The sequence below is a fragment of the Camellia sinensis genome, chromosome 1 (genome assembly GCF_055761805.1).
Source record: "Camellia sinensis isolate YWXY chromosome 1, ASM5576180v1, whole genome shotgun sequence".
In the NCBI taxonomy this organism is placed as follows: Eukaryota; Viridiplantae; Streptophyta; class Magnoliopsida; order Ericales; family Theaceae; genus Camellia; species Camellia sinensis.
This window is the reverse complement of record NC_138961.1, coordinates 202,186,669-202,205,244: the sequence shown is the minus strand read 5'-3', so window position 1 is coordinate 202,205,244 and position 18,576 is coordinate 202,186,669. Positions and strand designations below refer to the sequence as shown.

General features: G+C 35.6%; 1 protein-coding gene across 1 annotated transcript; it reads right to left on the bottom strand.

Moving 5' to 3' along the window:
- Positions 1–4,177: 4,177 nt before the first annotated feature.
- On the bottom strand, positions 4,178–13,096 carry LOC114255968 (uncharacterized). The gene is made up of 7 exons (XM_082918943.1): positions 13,009–13,096; positions 11,531–11,673; positions 9,972–10,243; positions 8,935–9,089; positions 8,298–8,560; positions 5,183–5,245; positions 4,178–4,291 (listed from the first exon to the last, which is right to left on the bottom strand). Exons 1-7 carry the CDS (start codon positions 13,055–13,057, stop codon positions 4,178–4,180), a joined length of 1,059 nt encoding a protein of 352 aa, XP_082775069.1. The 5' UTR covers positions 13,058–13,096.
- Positions 13,097–18,576: the final 5,480 nt, after the last annotated feature.

The window sequence follows — 18,576 nt, the reverse complement described above, 5'->3', positions numbered from 1 at the left end:
CATCACATGCTATTATTATTATTATTTTGTTTATTTCAGGGTAAAACCCTCAATACAGGGGGTTTTAAAGGGGAAAAATCCAAAAAAAAACAGAAATAGGGAGAAAAATTTACAAAAATGGAACCGTTCGGTATTCCAGTACCGAACAAAATTTTTATGTTCAATACTGTATTACTGAACTAAATATTTTTGTTCAGTACTGTATTATTGAACAGAACCTTAACAGTTGGCAAACCAGTACTGAACCGAAAATGACCCAAAATCGTAAATGTAAAATATATCAACTTACCAATACAACGCCAACCTCATCAGAGTTGTTGTCATCGTTTTCCATTATTCTATAAATATCAATGAATGGTGAAAATGACAACAAATGTAGAAACTCGGAATCTGTAATAGGATTGTTTGCAACGTTAACTTATTTGGAACACCGAACACATTTGAAACAACTGAACAAAACATTAACTGATTGGGTAGTTTTAAATGTTTTTCATTGAAGATGAATACATGAGTTTAGGATGGTGATGGAGAAGAATAAAATTAGGACTTAGATTGGTAAGGAATATGTATAGATAGGGATGAAGGTGGGTGTACAATATTGTATAATATCATTCTAATTGTTTACATTTGGTGGGTGAGTGTTTTATTAAAAATTGTCCTTTAATGTAATTTTATTTTAGAGTAAAAAAAATAAAAAATTTGAGAATTTGAGGGTCCAAAGAAATTAGATACGTGCTAATAGCAGCAATTTATTCTAAGATAGAAGTGGACAAACATTTTAAGACAAATTAAAATAGAATAGTGTACAAATAAAATGAGACGGAGGAAGTAACATTTTGAAAATAGAAAACCCACTATACAATGTTAAATTTCTACAAAGTCGACACCAAAATTTAAGTATATTTAATATTTGTAATAAACTCAACATGTTTGTTTTGATTTTAAAATTCTTTTTCTTCTAAAAAAATTATAAATTAATTTGACAAAAGAAATAAAATCAAAGCATTTGTCATTTGTATATTGTTTTATTTTTTTGGATGGCATAAATAATTTTAAAATATTTGTTTAATATTTATTTTTATTAAGTTAATTTGTATTGTTAGAAATTATATTCAAAGCAGAATTTCGAAAAATCAAATCAAACGTGACCAATGTTTCACCTTTCTCTCTCTCCTTATTTTTTATGTGTTTGGGTTGTAATTCCACTTAATCAAACGTGGCCAATCCCCCTTAATAAATCCACCATCTCCAGTCCCCAACTCATTAACTACCTGCTACTACTTCATCATTATTATTATTATTATTTTCCCTCCAATCTACATATTGCCCAATTAGAACTAACTCTTTTTTCTTTTCTTTTTTTCTCCACATTTTATTGTTTTTAGTAATTTTTTTTTATATTTTGATTTAAATACATTTAAAAAATATAAAACAAACTCAATAAATATTAAAAAAAATATATGAATTTGTATTGGTTTTTTTATTCAATGAATTTAAAAAATATATTTTATTTTTTAAGTAAATTTAGGTTAGATGTATCTAAAAAATAAATAAGTTTGATTAAAATATTAAAAAAAAACTCACTAAAAATACAAAAAATAAAAAAACTCAAAAATTATATTTAAAAACTCAAGGCAAAGGCAAACAAAATGATTATTCTCCCTTTTATGTCTCTTAATTCATGTATTGCTTAATTTTGCCCTTTTTTTCCATTCTTTTTTGCTCCATTGATTCTTTTGGCATAACAAGGTTTCTCTCAAAAATTTATAAACATGGAAAATAAAGAAGAGGAAAAATTTTGTTGTTTATTATTGATTTTGGGGAAAGATTATGGTACAAAATTCTCACACTTAGGCCTAGTTTGGGAAGACTAAATAAGTGCACTTTTTGACTTTTTATGAAATATGGGTTGAGTTTGGGTTGGGTTTGAAGTGATGTGTTAGAGAGGTGATGTGACTTAAATAAGATGATGTGACTTAAATAGGATAGTGACTTTTTGACTTTTTATCTTTTTTCAATCATGCCAAACTTAGCCTTAGGCCTCGTTTGGGAACAGGCTAATTTAGTAACTTTTTGGCTATTTGGCTAAAAAGGTAGGTAAAAAAAACTTGTATGTTGGGATGACTTTTTGGCTAATTACGAAAAGATGTGCAAAAAGTAGAGAGAAAAGAGAATCTTTGACTTTTTGGTATGGGTTGTTGACTTTTTGGCTAATTTAGTAACTTTTTGGCTAATTGACTAAAATAACCTCTTGCCAAACGAGGCCTTAATATTTCAATTTGGTTCTTCCGTCTAAATTGGAGATTAAAATTAATAATTTTGAAAAAATTATCGATTTTCTAAGGAGCATACATAGCAAAATTAACAAACATTTAGATGGGATGACCAATTTAAAGCAGCCTTAAAGTAGGAACCGAATTTTTTTCAACGTAGACTAACAAAACCTTAAAAAAGTGATAGAAAGATCACATCCCTTCCAGTTGTCATTCTGAGATGTAATCTTAGCTTAGAAGAAAGAATAACATGAATAGACAACATAGAAGTTACCACCTTTGTCACGTCGTCTTAGCCTCCATTTGAGAAGTGGATTGACTTTTTGATTTTTTGACTATTTTAGTCTGGGGCTAAAAAGTCTGGTTTGAGAAGGACTTTTTGGTTTTTTGACTTTTTTGACTTTTTTTGTGAGAGAATAGTGTAATGATTATGAGTTGGATTTGATGTTTTATTTTTTGTGGTTAAAATAGTCTATTTTATTTTTTGTGACTATTTTAACCCCTAACCCACCAAAACCAACTTCCCAAACTATGCCTTAGATTTATGCCCACAACTATGTAGATTGAAAAAGCCCGGATCCGACATGAGAGATGAGTCACAGGCAAATCTTGCCCAAACAATTTTGCACCTTTTTCGATTCAAATGTAATCTGAAATTATAAGGATTAAAATGAAAATCAAATCCAACTATAAAAGTAAAAGAATTAATCAAGAACTTTTTTTTATATAATCAAATTTTCAGCTTTCTTTTCGATTTGAGAATTAAGCTGGAAATGAACACCCCTTTGATAGCTATGATTGGGGCTTTTCCCAAAATAAACCAAAATACCAAGTTATTTTTCAAACTAGGGCTAGTTTTGACGGATTTCCCAAAATAAGTTAAAACGTGGTTACAAACCACGCTTTCACTGTTTCCAGGACCCTTCCGCGAAAAATTAGTGAAATAGTAAAAGCGTGGTTACAAACAACGCATTTAATTAAAAAAGCGTGATTACAAATCACACTTTTAAATAAATAAAAAAAATTTCAAAAAAAACGTGATTCCAAACCACGCTTTTACTGTTAAAATGTAAAAACATATTTTGAAACAACGTTTTCCATACAAACCAACACACACACACCCACAACACTGACGCACATCAACACTCACTCACGCACATTAATTTTTATATATAAAAATAATTTATAATAACAAATAATAATCAATTATATAATTTTTATAATTTTTGTAAATATAAATTATTTTTATATAATTTTTATCTTCGAGTAGTTAGAAATATTTTTTTACAAATTAAATTAAAACAACCATACGTGTGTATATAACCTGCCCAAAAGTTAAAATGATAATTATTTTTTACCCTTAAATGATAATTATTTTTTATTTTTTATTTTTTAACCAAATTAATTTTTAATTTTTTTAAAAAAAATTCTAAAAATCGAACCATACATAACTTGAAAATCTTTTGATAAATGACTTACATACGTATGGTTTAAGGGTAAAAATTTTGATAAATGACTTAAATGATAAATCAAACCATCTATAACTTAAAAATTATATAAAAATTATTTATATTTACAAAAATTATAAAAATTATATAATTGATTATTATTTTTCAATTATAAATTATTATTATATATATTTAATTATTATTATATATAATGAGTGAGAGTTGATGTGGGTGAGTGTTGTGGGGGTGTGTGTGTCAGAGTGTGGGTTGGTTTGCATGGAAAACGTTGTTTCAAAACACGATTTTACATTTTAACAGTAAAAACGTGATTTGAAATCACGTTTTTTGAAGAAAAAAAAATATTTAAAAGCGTGATTTGTAATCACGTTTTTACTATTTCACTAATTTTTCACGAGAGGATCCTGAAAACAATGAAAGCGTGGTTTGTAACCACGTTTAGCTTATTTTGGAATTTTTTGCAAGAGGAGTCACTCCTGCTTTCCCAACTGGATGCAGAAAACCTGTCGTTTCATTCACTACAATCTCTGTAGTGCCTCCTGCAGATGTTCCCTGACATACGTATCCAACACAAAAAGAATAAATTAAAAATAAATAAATTAGACAGTGTCAAAAGAAGGAAATGAAATGTTGCATAACAATCGTACCTAGCAAGAACATTACAGAAAACAACCAAAGTAGCTCAGTTGGTACGAATGAAATATATTTAACATCCAAAAACATTGTTTCATGAAAAGAAATTCCATATCTTTCATTTTTGTTTTCAGTTGAAATCTTGAAAAATATATTTGGAAACGAATTTGATGAAAAGAAAGAAAAAAACAGATAAATGTTCATTAAAGTACATAAATGTTCATTCAGTCAAACAGATGACTCAGAGAGTGTTCAATTCAATGAGCAGGTCAACTCAGTGAGCTAGGGTAGTTCTGTCTGAATTCTCAGTTCAAACCACCCAGGTCCAGCTGTGCTCAATTCACCACAAAACAGAGAGTACCATTGACACTTCATTGATGCTGGGTTTTCAAACTCCAATTTTGTGACAAAGACCCAACAGCAAAATCAATGGTATGCTAAAAGCTAATGTTGATTTACAGCGTAGCAGCATTGTTGACAACAACCCTATGATTGATGGGGTAGGTGGGGAGAGGGAGAGGGAGAATGGTCAAAAGATCTGAAAAATGGCCACCTGTATCAGACAGAGGGATCAAGTCTTGGGCTCTTGACAGATCAGTAGATCCTCTCTCACTATGGACATGATTTAAGGCTCGGTAGTGCTAATATCTTTCAGGAAAATGACTTACCAAATAGGATTGGGTATGCGTTTTCTGTTTATAGAAGGTAAAATCTTTTACCCAACATAAGTGCGACCAAATACAGAAAAATTTCCAGGGAAAAAAATTATGTCGAAATAAACGGAGCAAACACAAAAAATCCAATAATTACCAGCACAGGTAGCTGAAACCCCATGGCTTCAATGGTAATCCTCCCAAAGCACTCTCCCCGGGCCTACATGGAAGGGAAAGAAGAAATACATAAAAAGTATAGATATTAAATTTCAGCACTCCAGTAATCTCCAAAAACAGAACCTGGACTATAAATGATAATAATTATAAATAAATAACAATAAATAAGTGAAATAAAAAACAGACTAATCAAGCAATCCAACAATTGGACAGAAAGTCATAATACCTAAGATCAGATTAATGAGACGTCTAAAAGAGCCAAAAGAAACCGTCAAAACAGCATCATTTGCATCATATGTTGGCTTACAAAGAACAGCTTTCCTCACCAGGAACCATCTGAAACACTCCTCTTTCTAAACCTTAATAAGAATTTGTAGACCTAAGCAAAAATTGTGAAAACCAACAAATAACATTCCCCATAAACCAAGCCCTGGCATAGTGAAGGTTAGCATTACTAGAAAACCTTAGCTCTTCTGAACTGGATGATCAAATTTTAAGACTTTCAATCCGGTCACTCTTGGCTTCTTTCTTGCTCACACAAATGACCTTTAACAGCCTTACATGAAAGTCCAACAGATCACAAGGAGCAACATTTACTTGAAAAGGAGTTCTGATTTCAATGAATCAATTTTATCATTTCTAACTGAGAGAATACCCATAATGTTTTTGTCATATTAAAAGCATGAATTACTAATTGTGTATCAGTAAAGAAGTTACTTTGCTGTCTTTGCAATTTTCTCCATGCTTCTTATAATTTAACTACTTTAAACATGAGAATCCATTATGAGTGCAGTTTCAAATATATATATACATAAACAGAAACCACAAGTATCACTAACCCATGGTTTTTGTAACACAAACTCCTCCATTTAGGCTGTGGATTTAAACATGTAGTGTGGCAACCTAAGAAACACAGACACAGACACGTGACACGACGCGTGGGGGACACGCACAATATTTGTAATTTTATATATTTATTATATGTTATATATATATATATATATTTATGAACATATCATTCAAAGACTAAAGAAATACAATATAATACTAATTTCTATAAATTTACATTGCTTTTTAAAATTTTTTTTTTAATTATCATTGTATTCTAAGTTAATTTGTTCAAACTTATAATTAGTTTTTATGCGTATCTAACCAATGGACACCTATGTTTTAAGGAATGGACACGTGTATCCTCCAAGTGTCCAAGTCTAAATTTTTTTTTAAAATAATAAGACACGTTTTGATGAGTGTCGCACATGTGTCAAAAAGTGTCTAACAAGTGTCAGTTTCCGACACAGACACGACATGGATACGCCACCTTAGAAGTGTCCGTGCTTCTTAGGTGGCAACTTTAGCTTCATATCACACTTTGCAAATGGCTTGCATTCTATGATTCATTGCTCATAAGTAATTCCCTACTGATTTCTATTTTCTATTGAAGTATGGAAATGTTTGGGTAAGAAGGGAGTTGTTTGGTTGACTACATTATTTAGCAAAATTTTGTTGATTAGGAAAATGTCAGAGGAGTGGAGGAAGAGTATTTTAGTGCCAATATATATATATATATACATATATATTTTGATAAATATTTTAGTGTCAATATATAAAAATAAAGGAGATGTCCAGAAGTGCAACAACTACAGAGGAATCAAGTTAATGTGTCACATAATGAAAGTGTGGGAGAGACTGATGGAATGTCAATTGTGAGATATAACAGAGGTGTCAGAGAATCAATTTGAATTTATGCCTAGTAGGTCAACAATGAAAGCAATCTATCTTTTAAGGAGAGCAATAGAAAAATATAGAGAAAAGAAAATAGACATTCATATAGTTTTTATCAATTTTAAGAAAGCATATGATATAATGCCTTGGGATATAATCTAGTGAGTATTAGATAAGAAAGGGATGGCAAAATGTTACATTGATGTGATTAGAGATATCTATGAAGGTGTGGTGGCCAATATTAGATCGTCTGTTGGATAAATGAATGAATTTTTAATTACTGTAAGGTTACACCAAGGATCAACCTTAAGTACTTATCTTTTCGCTTTAGTTATGGATGAGTTGACGCACAATATTCAGGATGATGTACTATGGTGTATACTTTTTGCAGATGATATCGTGTTAGTAGATGAGATTAGAGAAGGAGTTAACACTAAGTTGGAGATTTGGCGAAAAGCACTTGAATCTAAAAAATTTAGGATAAGTAAAACTAAGACAGAGTATATAGAATGTAATTTTAGTAACAGTCACAATGGAAGCAGAGGAAAAGTGAAAATTGAAAGCGAACTATTTAAAAGTGAATATTTTCGTTATTTAGGATCGATTATCATAACGACTGGAGAGATTGGAATGGATGTGATCCACAGAATTAAGGCGGGGTGACTTAAGTGAAGGAGTGCGTCTGGAGTACTGTGCGATAAACGAGTACCCATTAGAATAAAAGGAAGGTTTTATAGATCGGATATTAGACTAGCGATGTTGTATGGGACGGAATGTTGAACAACTAAGAAACAACATGTAAATAAGATGAGTATTGCTGAGATAAGTATGTTAAGATGGATGTATGGCAAGACTAGAAAAGATAGAGTTAGAAATAAGTATATTCGAGAATGGGTAGGAGTAGTACCAATAAAAGATAAGTTGAGAAAGAATAGATTGATATGGTTTGGTCATATACAACAGAGACCGATAGAGGCAGGAGTAAAGAGATACGATACAGTGATGGTAGATGGTAATGTTAGGGGAAGGGGTAGGCCTAGATTGACATGGACTAGTGTAGTAAATAAAGATATGAATCTTCTTAATTTGACTAACGAAATGGCCTTAGATAGAGTCGAGTGGAGAAGAATGATTCATGCAGCCGACCCCATTTGATGGAACGTAAGGCTTGGCTTAGTTTGGTTTATTAATCATTGCCCAATTAAGTTTTCTTGTCATTTCTTGAGAACTTCACCAGCAACAGCACAGGAAAGATTATATAAACATTTAAGCAAAGAACAAATCAAATAGTGCTTCTAATAAAGGGCAAACAGAACAGATGCAACAATCAACAAATCAGAGGCAACTACACCTAGCAATGAATGACAACCTACCTGGGAATTCTGAACAAGAACGTCAATAGCAGCTAGGTAAGGAGCTACTGTCAAAGTTTTATTTACAAAATGGACACGATTCTGGATTTTCTTCAGTGCTACAAAGTTCCGAAGTTCTGACTCAAACTTGGTCTGAGCAGTCGTGTCACTTCCTACAATTACGGCATGCAATGATGGCACTTTTAACTTCTGTTCTTGGATCAGTAACAAGCTATCATAAAGCGTATGGAGAAATAAATCCTGGCCTTTTCCACGCGAGACACCTGTGAAGTAGGGTGGTGATCAGAAAATATGGATGCCCAGAATATTAGCACAAACACAGCTAGGAAGGTAATAGCTAGGAGGAGCCTGGGAATCTAAGAGTAATTAGATATGTCAGTGCCAATAAAAGTATAAAACTTGTATAATATGGAAACCCAAACATTGACCTCTGGGAATCTAAGAGTGATTAGATATGTCAGTGCCAATAAAAGTATAAAACTAATATAATATGGAAACCCAAACATTGAGCTCTAGATTCTAATACAGAAAAGTAATTCCTGGATCTGAAAAAGCAAGTTACATTATCTGTTACAGTTAAAATCTACAGCAAGGTGGATAAGAAATAAAATGCAATCTCAAAGTGCAAAAGACATACTGTTTATGAGAGCAAAGAGTATATCTTCATTTCTCACTCCAAGCGACTCCCGAACGTGCTCACACAAAACGCTTTTTGCAACTTTATCTTCAGCAACTTCCATTAGTTCCTTGCTATTGCCAAGGTGAACAACATAGGTCTCAGGCATTCTAATCCTGCAGAGTGACAAAAAACATAAATATGAATCAACCAAATCAGCCAAATATGGTGAAACATGAAATGCCTCATATATGATCACTTTTTTGCAATATTTGGAGGAAATTGCTGACTGAACATTATTTTACCATATGTAGTAGGCACAATTTTGAATCAGGCTGGGATTGTGGTTTGTGTTCTAAATTGGAGGCACTACTTAAGGAGAGAAGGTGATCAATGACCCATCTCCATTGGCCCAAGAATGAAAATGTTATGTTAAATATGGACCTCACTTACACCACATATGATTTAGAATTCCCTAAATACAAGAAGGAATGTCCTTTCCCTTGAAATTTGAACTGAAAGTACACAAATGTCCGACAGAAAGCCAAGAAAATGAGGTCCACAAAACATATGGACCAGTCCCTTTTTCTTTGACCTGCACAATGGAGTGGGGCATAATTTTCAAGGTGAAGCAACATGTCTTGACATTCGAGATTACAAATTCAAAAGTTTGTCCCAGCTTCTGAATAAACACAATTGACCTAGTATGGAGCGTAAGTGGCAGGGCCAATTCTAATGCTTCAAGATGTCCCCAAGGGGACACCCTGGCCGCTTAGGTCACAGTCCCCCAATAAAATGATTCTAGTTCAAGTCTCCTCACCTTACCTAGACCCCTGCAAAAAAAATAAAAATAAATAATAAATAAATAAATAACGCACTAAACTCTGCACAAGTAACTATTTGCTACAATTTAGTACACTAAATGCATATATATGTATCTATAGTAGAATAAGTTTGTACCATGCACTTATCTATGTGAATTTTTTCACAACTAATAACTCTGTCAACAAAAAGTTTCAAGGATCTTCAGATCACAGTTATAGATGTTGGAGGCATACTTTAAGCGCTCTCGAGTCCTATTCTTCCAATAATCTGCTGTTACATGTGAATCGATCATAGCGCCAGCAACCAAGGGGAGGTGCTTAACAAACTCCGTTTTGAAGTAATGACCTCGCATTTCATGAATCCACCAGAGGACCTTTGGCAGAACATGAGTAACATTTTCCTTGAGAACAGCATCCAGCCATTTCCCAGCAACAGCAGTGTTTAAAACCACCAAATCAGCCTTTAGAGCTGTATCCATAGCTTCTTCACCTTTTGCAGACAAGACCTAACAACGTAAAAGCCACAATGAGAAACTGAGGAGAAAAGTTGTACAGCAGGATCTTTCAAATACAACGAGAAAACAACTTGATCCATCACGAACAGTAACAAAAGGCACACATGCCAAAGGACACTTGCTATACTAACATATAATTTTCCTTAAAAATCAACCCGAGATCTGCTTAAAAGTATAAGATCACAGAACAAAATGGTTGCTTCCAGGATTATGAACATCATAATTACAGATATATACACACATTCATATACATATGTGTGCATCACCCAGAACTGGTCCTAAGAATTTAGATTGCTGAAAGAGGTGGACTAAGAATCAGTTTATCTGCATCGATTACCATTATCCAAGCAATGGCCCCTAAATAGGAAATTTAGTTATAAAGAGGAGAAATATCCAAAACGCTACCGAACTGCAACACAAACCCATTCACGTGAACAATAGGATTCCAGTCTCCAGCAAACCATCATACATTCCTATCATTTGATGTTACATAATGAAATAACCTAGTATAATGATAAAGCTACAGGCCCCATCGTGATTTTGTGCATTTTCAGAATTATGATAAAGAAACCAAAAATGGAGAGAAATTCAGAAAATTCATGTCCAAACTCCAAATAGTAGCCCATAGCATTTCCAATCACTACTTGACAGCCCAAGACTTCAGTACATCAATTTTTCTGTTATTAAAAATCATCAAACAACATGAGTAGGCAGGAATCAGTAAGCATCATTTGATGATTGCAAGAAAATTCCGCCTATCATACTGATGTCACAGCAAAATGAACACATATATCTATTTATTTATATGTAATAAATTTTACTTCAACAACAGAAAGATGGCTAAGTAGTAGCCTGAGGACTTCCACTGTTTAGTCTCAAATGGATTCAGAAACTACAAATCACCATACTTAACAAATTTATGTGTTAGTTTATAATTGAACTCTGAACCCATAAGCAGGTGTTTCTAGTGCTGTTGAGATTGTGACATCATGCTGACACCTAATGTCTGACCACAAAATTGAGATTAGAAACAACTTCTTTTAGTTTCTCAAGTCTTAACCCAATTCTATCAATGCTGATTTTAGCATAAATACCCAAAACAATATTAACAATAAAGAAAGAAATAATATATGCCCTTGTGCTAGCAATATACACATGACATTTGACATATAGTCCTATGTGCAAATCAGCTACTGCATACCAGTAAATGAAGATACAAACACTAAAACCCTAGATAATAAGTACAGCAGATATGCTAAAAGCACAGCGATGTATGACCTGTACTCCTCGGTGCAACATCTTATGCTCCAAACTGTATGTGATCGCATCTGTTTCTGATGGTTTCTGGTTTGTAATCCAACAAACTTCAGCACCAACTCCTCTTAACAAAAATGCTAGCTCCATCAACAATAGTGGTCCACCTAGGAATCATATGTCATAAAAATAAGTTGAGTACTGATTAGTATGCATTTTAGGCAGTACTCATATTGCCTTTAACAACAAAAATTGAAGCACTTTTTGCCGTAAAATACAAAAAATCAAATTTGAAATGATATCAGGACAGCTGGAATTTTAAATCATCATATTATACTTATATTCTCATCCTGAATTAAAATTTCACCAATTATAAGGCAGGTCAATCTCCAGCAATAATTTCCATGACTTTGTTGAATCCACCGAAAACTTTTTTGTAATATCATATAGTGAATGGAAAGTTTTACTGGTGGAAGCAGCAATCTCTCAATTAACAGCTACACCATTGGTACTCACCAGAAGATCAACCCACTAATTTTCATGCAAAGGAGTGATTATATATACATGGGAATCATTCAAATACAACTACGCACCGCAGTTAACATGCTGAAAATGTTCTACAACTGTGATAATCTAAAATACAACTGTTTCATTTCATGTATGATAACATGGTCAATCAACTCAATTACTGTTCCAGCGAAGCAATTGCAAAATCCACCAAAGACTCATTTATTTTGGTAATTAATAAATACTAAGATCAAACTAATTAAAAATTGAAGAATTGCTACCAGAGAATTCGTTGCACAGCTTCTTTTAAATTCATGATGCTACACTAGCTTTCATGGCCCGCGACAACACGACACAGATCTCTTTTTGTTGTGCTGTAACTAAAGGATTGAGTTACATTCAACCCAACAGATGAACTTCTTACGTTAGAGCTGATCCTGAAGTTAGCGAAAACACATGGAGTTGTAAGAATTGGAACCCGAAAAATATGATGATTTTCCAATACTTCAGCTGATACGCTACACATATTGTGCATCTCTCCTTTAACGCATATTTTAAATAACGTATGTGCATGGCTAGACCTATTGATTGTAATTACCAGAATATCAGTATTCTCTCTCTCTCTCTCTTGGGTGGCACGTCATTCAATTAGTTGCTGCTTCGATTCAACTACGTAAAGCATAAAAATCAACCTGAATGGCTAACACTACAGAAATTTAAACTCAAATCATACAGTAATATACATACAGACACATAAAGTTGTCAAATTTCGCAAAAGCAAGAAACAATATCTACTATCAAGTTCCTGAATCAGTAGAGCTTCACGATACAAAAGATACTAAAATGGAGTACCAGAACAGAAAATTGTAGCTAGTGGAAGAAGTACACACAAGACTATTTCCCTCAAATCAAAGAATCAATTTTTTTCCCCCTAAAAATCTTAAATTTAAATGTTAAAATGAGTAGGAGAGATCAGAGAGAGAGAGAGAGAGTACCAGAAAGCGAGAGGTCATGAGAAACAAGAAGAACACGCTTAGACTTCATGAAAGTGAGGGGATTGGGAGGCGTTTGGGTGGGGAGAGGAGAGGTTATTAAGATTGATGTATTATTTGATTGTTTGTATGTATGATACACGATTGATGTATATTGATTTGTATGTTACAAGCTATTATATAGGAGAGGTGTGAGGTAAGTGAGTGGTGGTAGTGGAGATGGTAAGTGTGTTAGGTTTAGTGGAGTGAATGTAGTGGGTTAGGTTAGTGGGTTAGGTTTAGTGTACATTAACAGCCCCCCTCAAACTCAAGGAGGATAGGAACTAACCAACTTGAGTTTGAAGAGAGTAACAAAACAGAAAAGTAAACTGATAAATAAAATAAAACAGGATAGGAGACACGGTATGGTCGTGTCAGACCGTTGTAGAAGACAGTTTACGGGGTCATGTCGGACCGTTGTAGCAGACACTGTGTGGTCGTGTCAGACCGATGTAGAAGACAGTTTATGGGGTCATGTCGGACCGTTGTAGCAGGACAGTTTACGGGGTCATGTCGGACCGTTGTAGCAGACAGTTTACGGGGTCATGTCGGACCGTTGTAGCAGACACTGTGTGGCAGACACTGTGTGGTCGTGTCAGACCGATGTAGAAGACAGTTTACGGGGTCATGTCGGACCGTTGGAGAAGACAGTTTATGGGGTCATGTCGGACCGATGTAGAAGCTGACCGGAATCAATGTCGGGACAGTTTATGGGGTCATGTCGGACCGTTGTAGAAGACAGTTTACGGGGTCATGTCGGACCGATGTAGCAGGACAGTTTACGGGGTCATGTCGGACCGTTGTGGCAGACAGTTTACGGGGTCATGTCGGACCGTTGTAGCAGAACACTGTGTGGTCGTGTCAGACCGATGTAGAAGACAGTTTATGGGGTCATGTCGGACCGATGTAGCAGACACTGTGTAGTGTGTATATAGGCTGCCCAAAAAATATACATGGATGTAGATATCGAGCCCTCAAAAGTCGTGCCCTCAAAAGGGGTGCCCGCACCCTCAAAAGGCGTGTCATCAAAAGGGGTGCCCGAGGCATCAAAAGGCGTGCCATGAAAAGGCGTGCCAGGTTGTCGGCGTCAAAAGGCGCGCGATGCGCGTGGCTGCCTCTGTGTCATGGTCTTTATAAACCGAAGCGGAGGAGGCAGAAACGGAGACAGAAAAACAGAGAGAAACCTCTGAAAATTCTTCGTTTTGCTGAGTAAGAGAGGTCGTTTTGCTGAGATTGCTGAGAGAGATAGTCTGTAACACTCTGTTGTGAGAGATATTCTGTAACACTCTGTTGCCCAGAAAATGGCCTCGTCTTCCCGTGGGCTGCTCACTCTCTTTCCCGATCTCAACGAGTCCACAGGAGAGAGAACTGGTGCGGTGTCCCGTGAACCTCAACCAAACACCACTGGGTTTGCTCCGTTGAACTTTCCGATGCAGTCGGTGGAGCAAAAAATGGCAGTGCAAACGGATGTGGAGGCTAATCAGTATACTTTGAAGGCATGTGTGGAATCCATGACGGCGGTCACAAACTTGTCGCACCGGCTGCAGAGTAGGACAAATGAGGTGCAGCAATTAAACTCCCAGCTGGCTCTGCTCCAACGCATGTATAAGGATGCGCGAGCAGAGATAAGCGTGCTAAGGGCAGAAAACAAGGAGCTGAAGCGGAAGGCCACCGTGATGTTCCGATTTGGAGGGCCGCCATATGCGGCAGTGGAGGAGCAGGGAGTAGTGATCGTGCCCAGTGGAGTGGGAAACACGAAGGCAACACCGGCAAGGGCCGCCCAGGACGGAGGCAAAAAGAAAAGACCGGCGGCAGAGTAGAGAAGAAGTGAGGTCGATGTATGGCCGCTGCAGAAAAGAAAACAAAGCTTGTGTTGTTGTTTGTTTGTTTGTTTTTTTTTTTTGTTTTGTTTTTTTTTTTTTTTGTGTAGAAATGTGATGGGGGTTAATTCCCTGTCATGAATAAAACGGTGTGTGGTGTGTTTTGTGTTTATGATTTTTTTTTTTTTTTTTTTTTTTAAAATAGATATGTGATAAAATAAATGAAATTATAAAATCAATGGGAACAGGTTGGCAGAAGAAAAGTTTAAAAAAAATGATGAGTGTAATGTGATGATGATAAAAGAAAATAACAATCAGAAAGAAACATGCCACGTGAGTTGAAGAATAAAAAATAAAAAAAGAAAAAAGTTGAAAGATTAAAAAACCAGAGGTGCATGTGTGAGTGTGTGGGTATGAAAGGGGCTCACCAACTAAGTGTTTAATAATAAAAGAAAAAGAAGGACCACTAAGTGTTTAATAATAAAAGAAAAAGAAGCACCACACCAATTGTGTTCACAATACCGATGGGAAGAGAGAGAGGGGTGTTTTTTTTTTTTTTTTTTGTTTTACTCTCAAATCTGCCGAGAGAGAGAGAGATATCATGCAGCTTTGAACATTTTTTAATGGCCCCTAGCGCGAGGGCTTCGAGAGTGTAAAGAACCCAGCTCACCGGAATTGAACACATAGAGAGAGAGAGAGAGAGAAAGATAAGTTTGCATGTGTGGTGTCTCTATGTGTGTGAGCTGCCGTGTGTAGTGAGAGGGAAGAGATCAGTGCATGAGTGTATGTATTTTGCTTCAAAGAAATGCTCTCTCCCCCTCCCACCCGAGAGAGAGCCTAGGTTGTTGTGGCTGTGTTGTTGCCAACTAGAGAGAGAGTCAGTCCGTTGGTCATGAGATGGGTTCGGTGTGTGCCGTGTGTGTGTGTCTCCTCGAGCTGCTGCTGTGTCTCTCTTTCTGCGTAGAGAGAGAGATGCATGCCGAGAGAAGAAGAGGTGCCGAGAGGGACTTTGAAGGAAGGACGAGGTAGATCCCGTGCTTGTGATCGACGGGGAAGGGTTTGGATCGGACGGCGGAATGCATGCCGAGAGAAGAAGAGGTGCCGAGAGGGACTTTGAAGGAAGGACGAGGTAGATCCCGTGCTTGTGATCGACGGGGAAGGGTTTGGATCGGACGGCGGAGGCGAAGATATTCAGTCCCTTCGGATGGAAGCTGAGTCGGCTGGGGAAGAAGCTGCATCTGCTTTGGAGCAGCTCCACGAGGCTTCGGTGGTGTTCATCGCCATAAGAGAGAGAAGAGACCCTCCTCCCGCAAAGTAATGGTGTGTGTTGGTAGCGGCGGCACAGTGCTTCTGCGGAGGAGGAGCACGACTTGCTGACTGAGGAGCTAGATGAGGTTGATGATTAAACTGATGAGGGTGTTTTACGGTGGCAGATGTGGGGCTTCTGCGGCTGCTGAGTGAAGGTAGGTGTACAGGTCCGGCGGGCGGCCAAGGCGAGACTGCCGCCCGCCGGTGAAGCAGAATGATTAGATTGTTAACCTTGCTCTGATACCATATTAAGATTGATGTATTATTTGATTGTTTGTATGTATGATACACGATTGATGTATATTGATTTGTATGTTACAAGCTATTATATAGGAGAGGTGTGAGGTAAGTGAGTGGTGGTAGTGGATGGTAGTGGAGGTGGTGGGTGGTAGTGGAGATGGTAAGTGTGTTAGGTTTAGTGGAGTGAATGTAGTGGGTTAGGTTAGTGGGTTAGGTTTAGTGTACATTAACAGAGGTAAAGCGCTTATTGTCGGGAACAGCAGGGAAGCGAGGGCGATGATCGCAGGGAGAGTCGAAGGAGGCTCGGAGGATGAAAGCAAGGGCGGTGGTGACGGAGAGACCGACGAGAAGGGGAAAGAGCCAGCGCTGCTTCTGAAGGGCGAGCCATCCCGAAGAAGAAGAAGAATGCTTCGCCATTTGCAGCTTCTTCTGATGATGATGGTAGTGATGGTGGTAGGGTTGGAGAATGAGAAGTGTGTCGTCAGAGGGATCCGCATTTTAGGGTTTGAAGGTTGGACGACGGTTTCGAGTGGTGATGATGTGTGAGCATCTGGCTATGCAAAGCTTGCAACTTGGTGCGTGGGAGGTTTAGTCAGGGCTTTGGGTTCTGGAAGTTACACTCTCCTCCTCCTCGACTACTTTCAAATTCGACTCTCTTCATTCATCTCTCTTTCACTCTTTCTCTGTGAATGAATTTCCATTGGGGTATTTTTCTTTTTGCCTTTTTTTTTATTTGCGGGGGTCATAGTTCGTTGGGCTGGTGAGAAAAAACAGCCAACTTTCCTGTCACATGGGTGGTTGCAGTAAAGCTCCCAAGATTTTTTTGATATCTCCAGCAAAATATATTAGGCTAAATTACATTGTCAATTTTATAATTTTAATATAAATATATTAATTTTTTTAATTTTAATTTATATAATACTTAACTTTATTTTTATTAATAATTTATTAGTAATATAAATAAAATTAATAATATTGTCATATTTTTTATATGAAAATTTATATTTTATGTTATTTATTTTTGTATTTTTGTAACGTCTACATTAATTTATGTCTACCTTACAGTTTGGGGGGTAAGCTAAATAAGTCACATTTTTTTTTTTGAATTTTTTTTTAGTGATTTTTTTCAAAATTATGTCAAAATGTTTTACTTTATCGGTTTGTCTTGAGTAGACAAATTTAAACAGTAAAAAAAAATGAAAATATATAAAAAGACCAAAATAAGTGTAAAAAAGTTCACTAATTTTTACTTGTTTTCGTTTTTTCTGAAATTTTTTGAAATTTTTTTAAAAAACAAAGTTTTCAAGTTGTCTCATCGAGCAAAACTAAAAATCTAAAACCTTTTTAAAAATTAAAAAAAATCACAAAAGACGAAAATAAGTACTCACAAAAAAAGTAACCAAATAAACGAGCGCCAAACTCCCACTGAAAGAAAGGTTAGTGTAATTATGATAAAATTGTCAACCTTATTGTATTTTTTTAAAATATCAAAGGAGGACAATGTAATTTACCCAAAATATTAGAATGAAACATTATCTTATTAAATTATTAAAAAATAGCTTTCTATAATTAAATTTATTTTAGATCATCTTAGTAGGTTTTTTTTGGTGTTGGAGATCTTAGTAGGTCTCAGGTGACAACAAAATATTTTTAACAATTTGACTCATAATAATGTGGTAGGATAGATGTTATCATTTGATTTGCTACACACTCAATTGTGTAGGGTTTATCTTCCCTACTACATCATTGTAGGTGAATTTAAGAATCCACATTATGGGTCTCTAGCACTTCTTGATGATTATGTCACCTCTAACCATGTGTTAGGTACATATTGTTAGAAAAATAGTATCAAACTATCGGGAAAATATAATTTAAAAATATGCAAACGATTTTGGCAAAACCAAAACTGGAATAAATCGATATAATAACGTGATAAAGTATAAATAGATAAAACCTGATCGAGTCGAGTGTGTGACACTCTCTCCTTAAGACAGATTCGTCCTCTCACCGGTGCTTAGAATTCAATGGACGTCTATTTCCCAGGATACAACGATCAATGTCTTGCACTAGTAGCACTACTAATGCAAGCCTAGCGAACTTTGCTGTGTATGAACTCTCATTATAGGAAAATTAGACTCAGGAAAAATGAAGAATAAATGCGAAG

What these genes read in the sequence shown, in the direction of transcription:
- LOC114255968 (XM_082918943.1), bottom strand. Translation starts at nt 13,057, where the DNA reads ATGAAGTCTAAGCGTGTTCTTCTTGTTTCTCATGACCTCTCGCTTTCT. An exon ending in TCATGACCTCTCGCTTTCTG is followed by an intron (nt 11,674 to 13,008) that starts GTACTCTCTCTC and finishes TATGATTCCTAG; the next exon opens with GTGGACCACTATTGTTGATG. An exon ending in TTCTTGTTCAGAATTCCCAG is followed by an intron (nt 5,246 to 8,297) that starts GTAGGTTGTCAT and finishes CCTTCCATGTAG; the next exon opens with GCCCGGGGAGAGTGCTTTGG.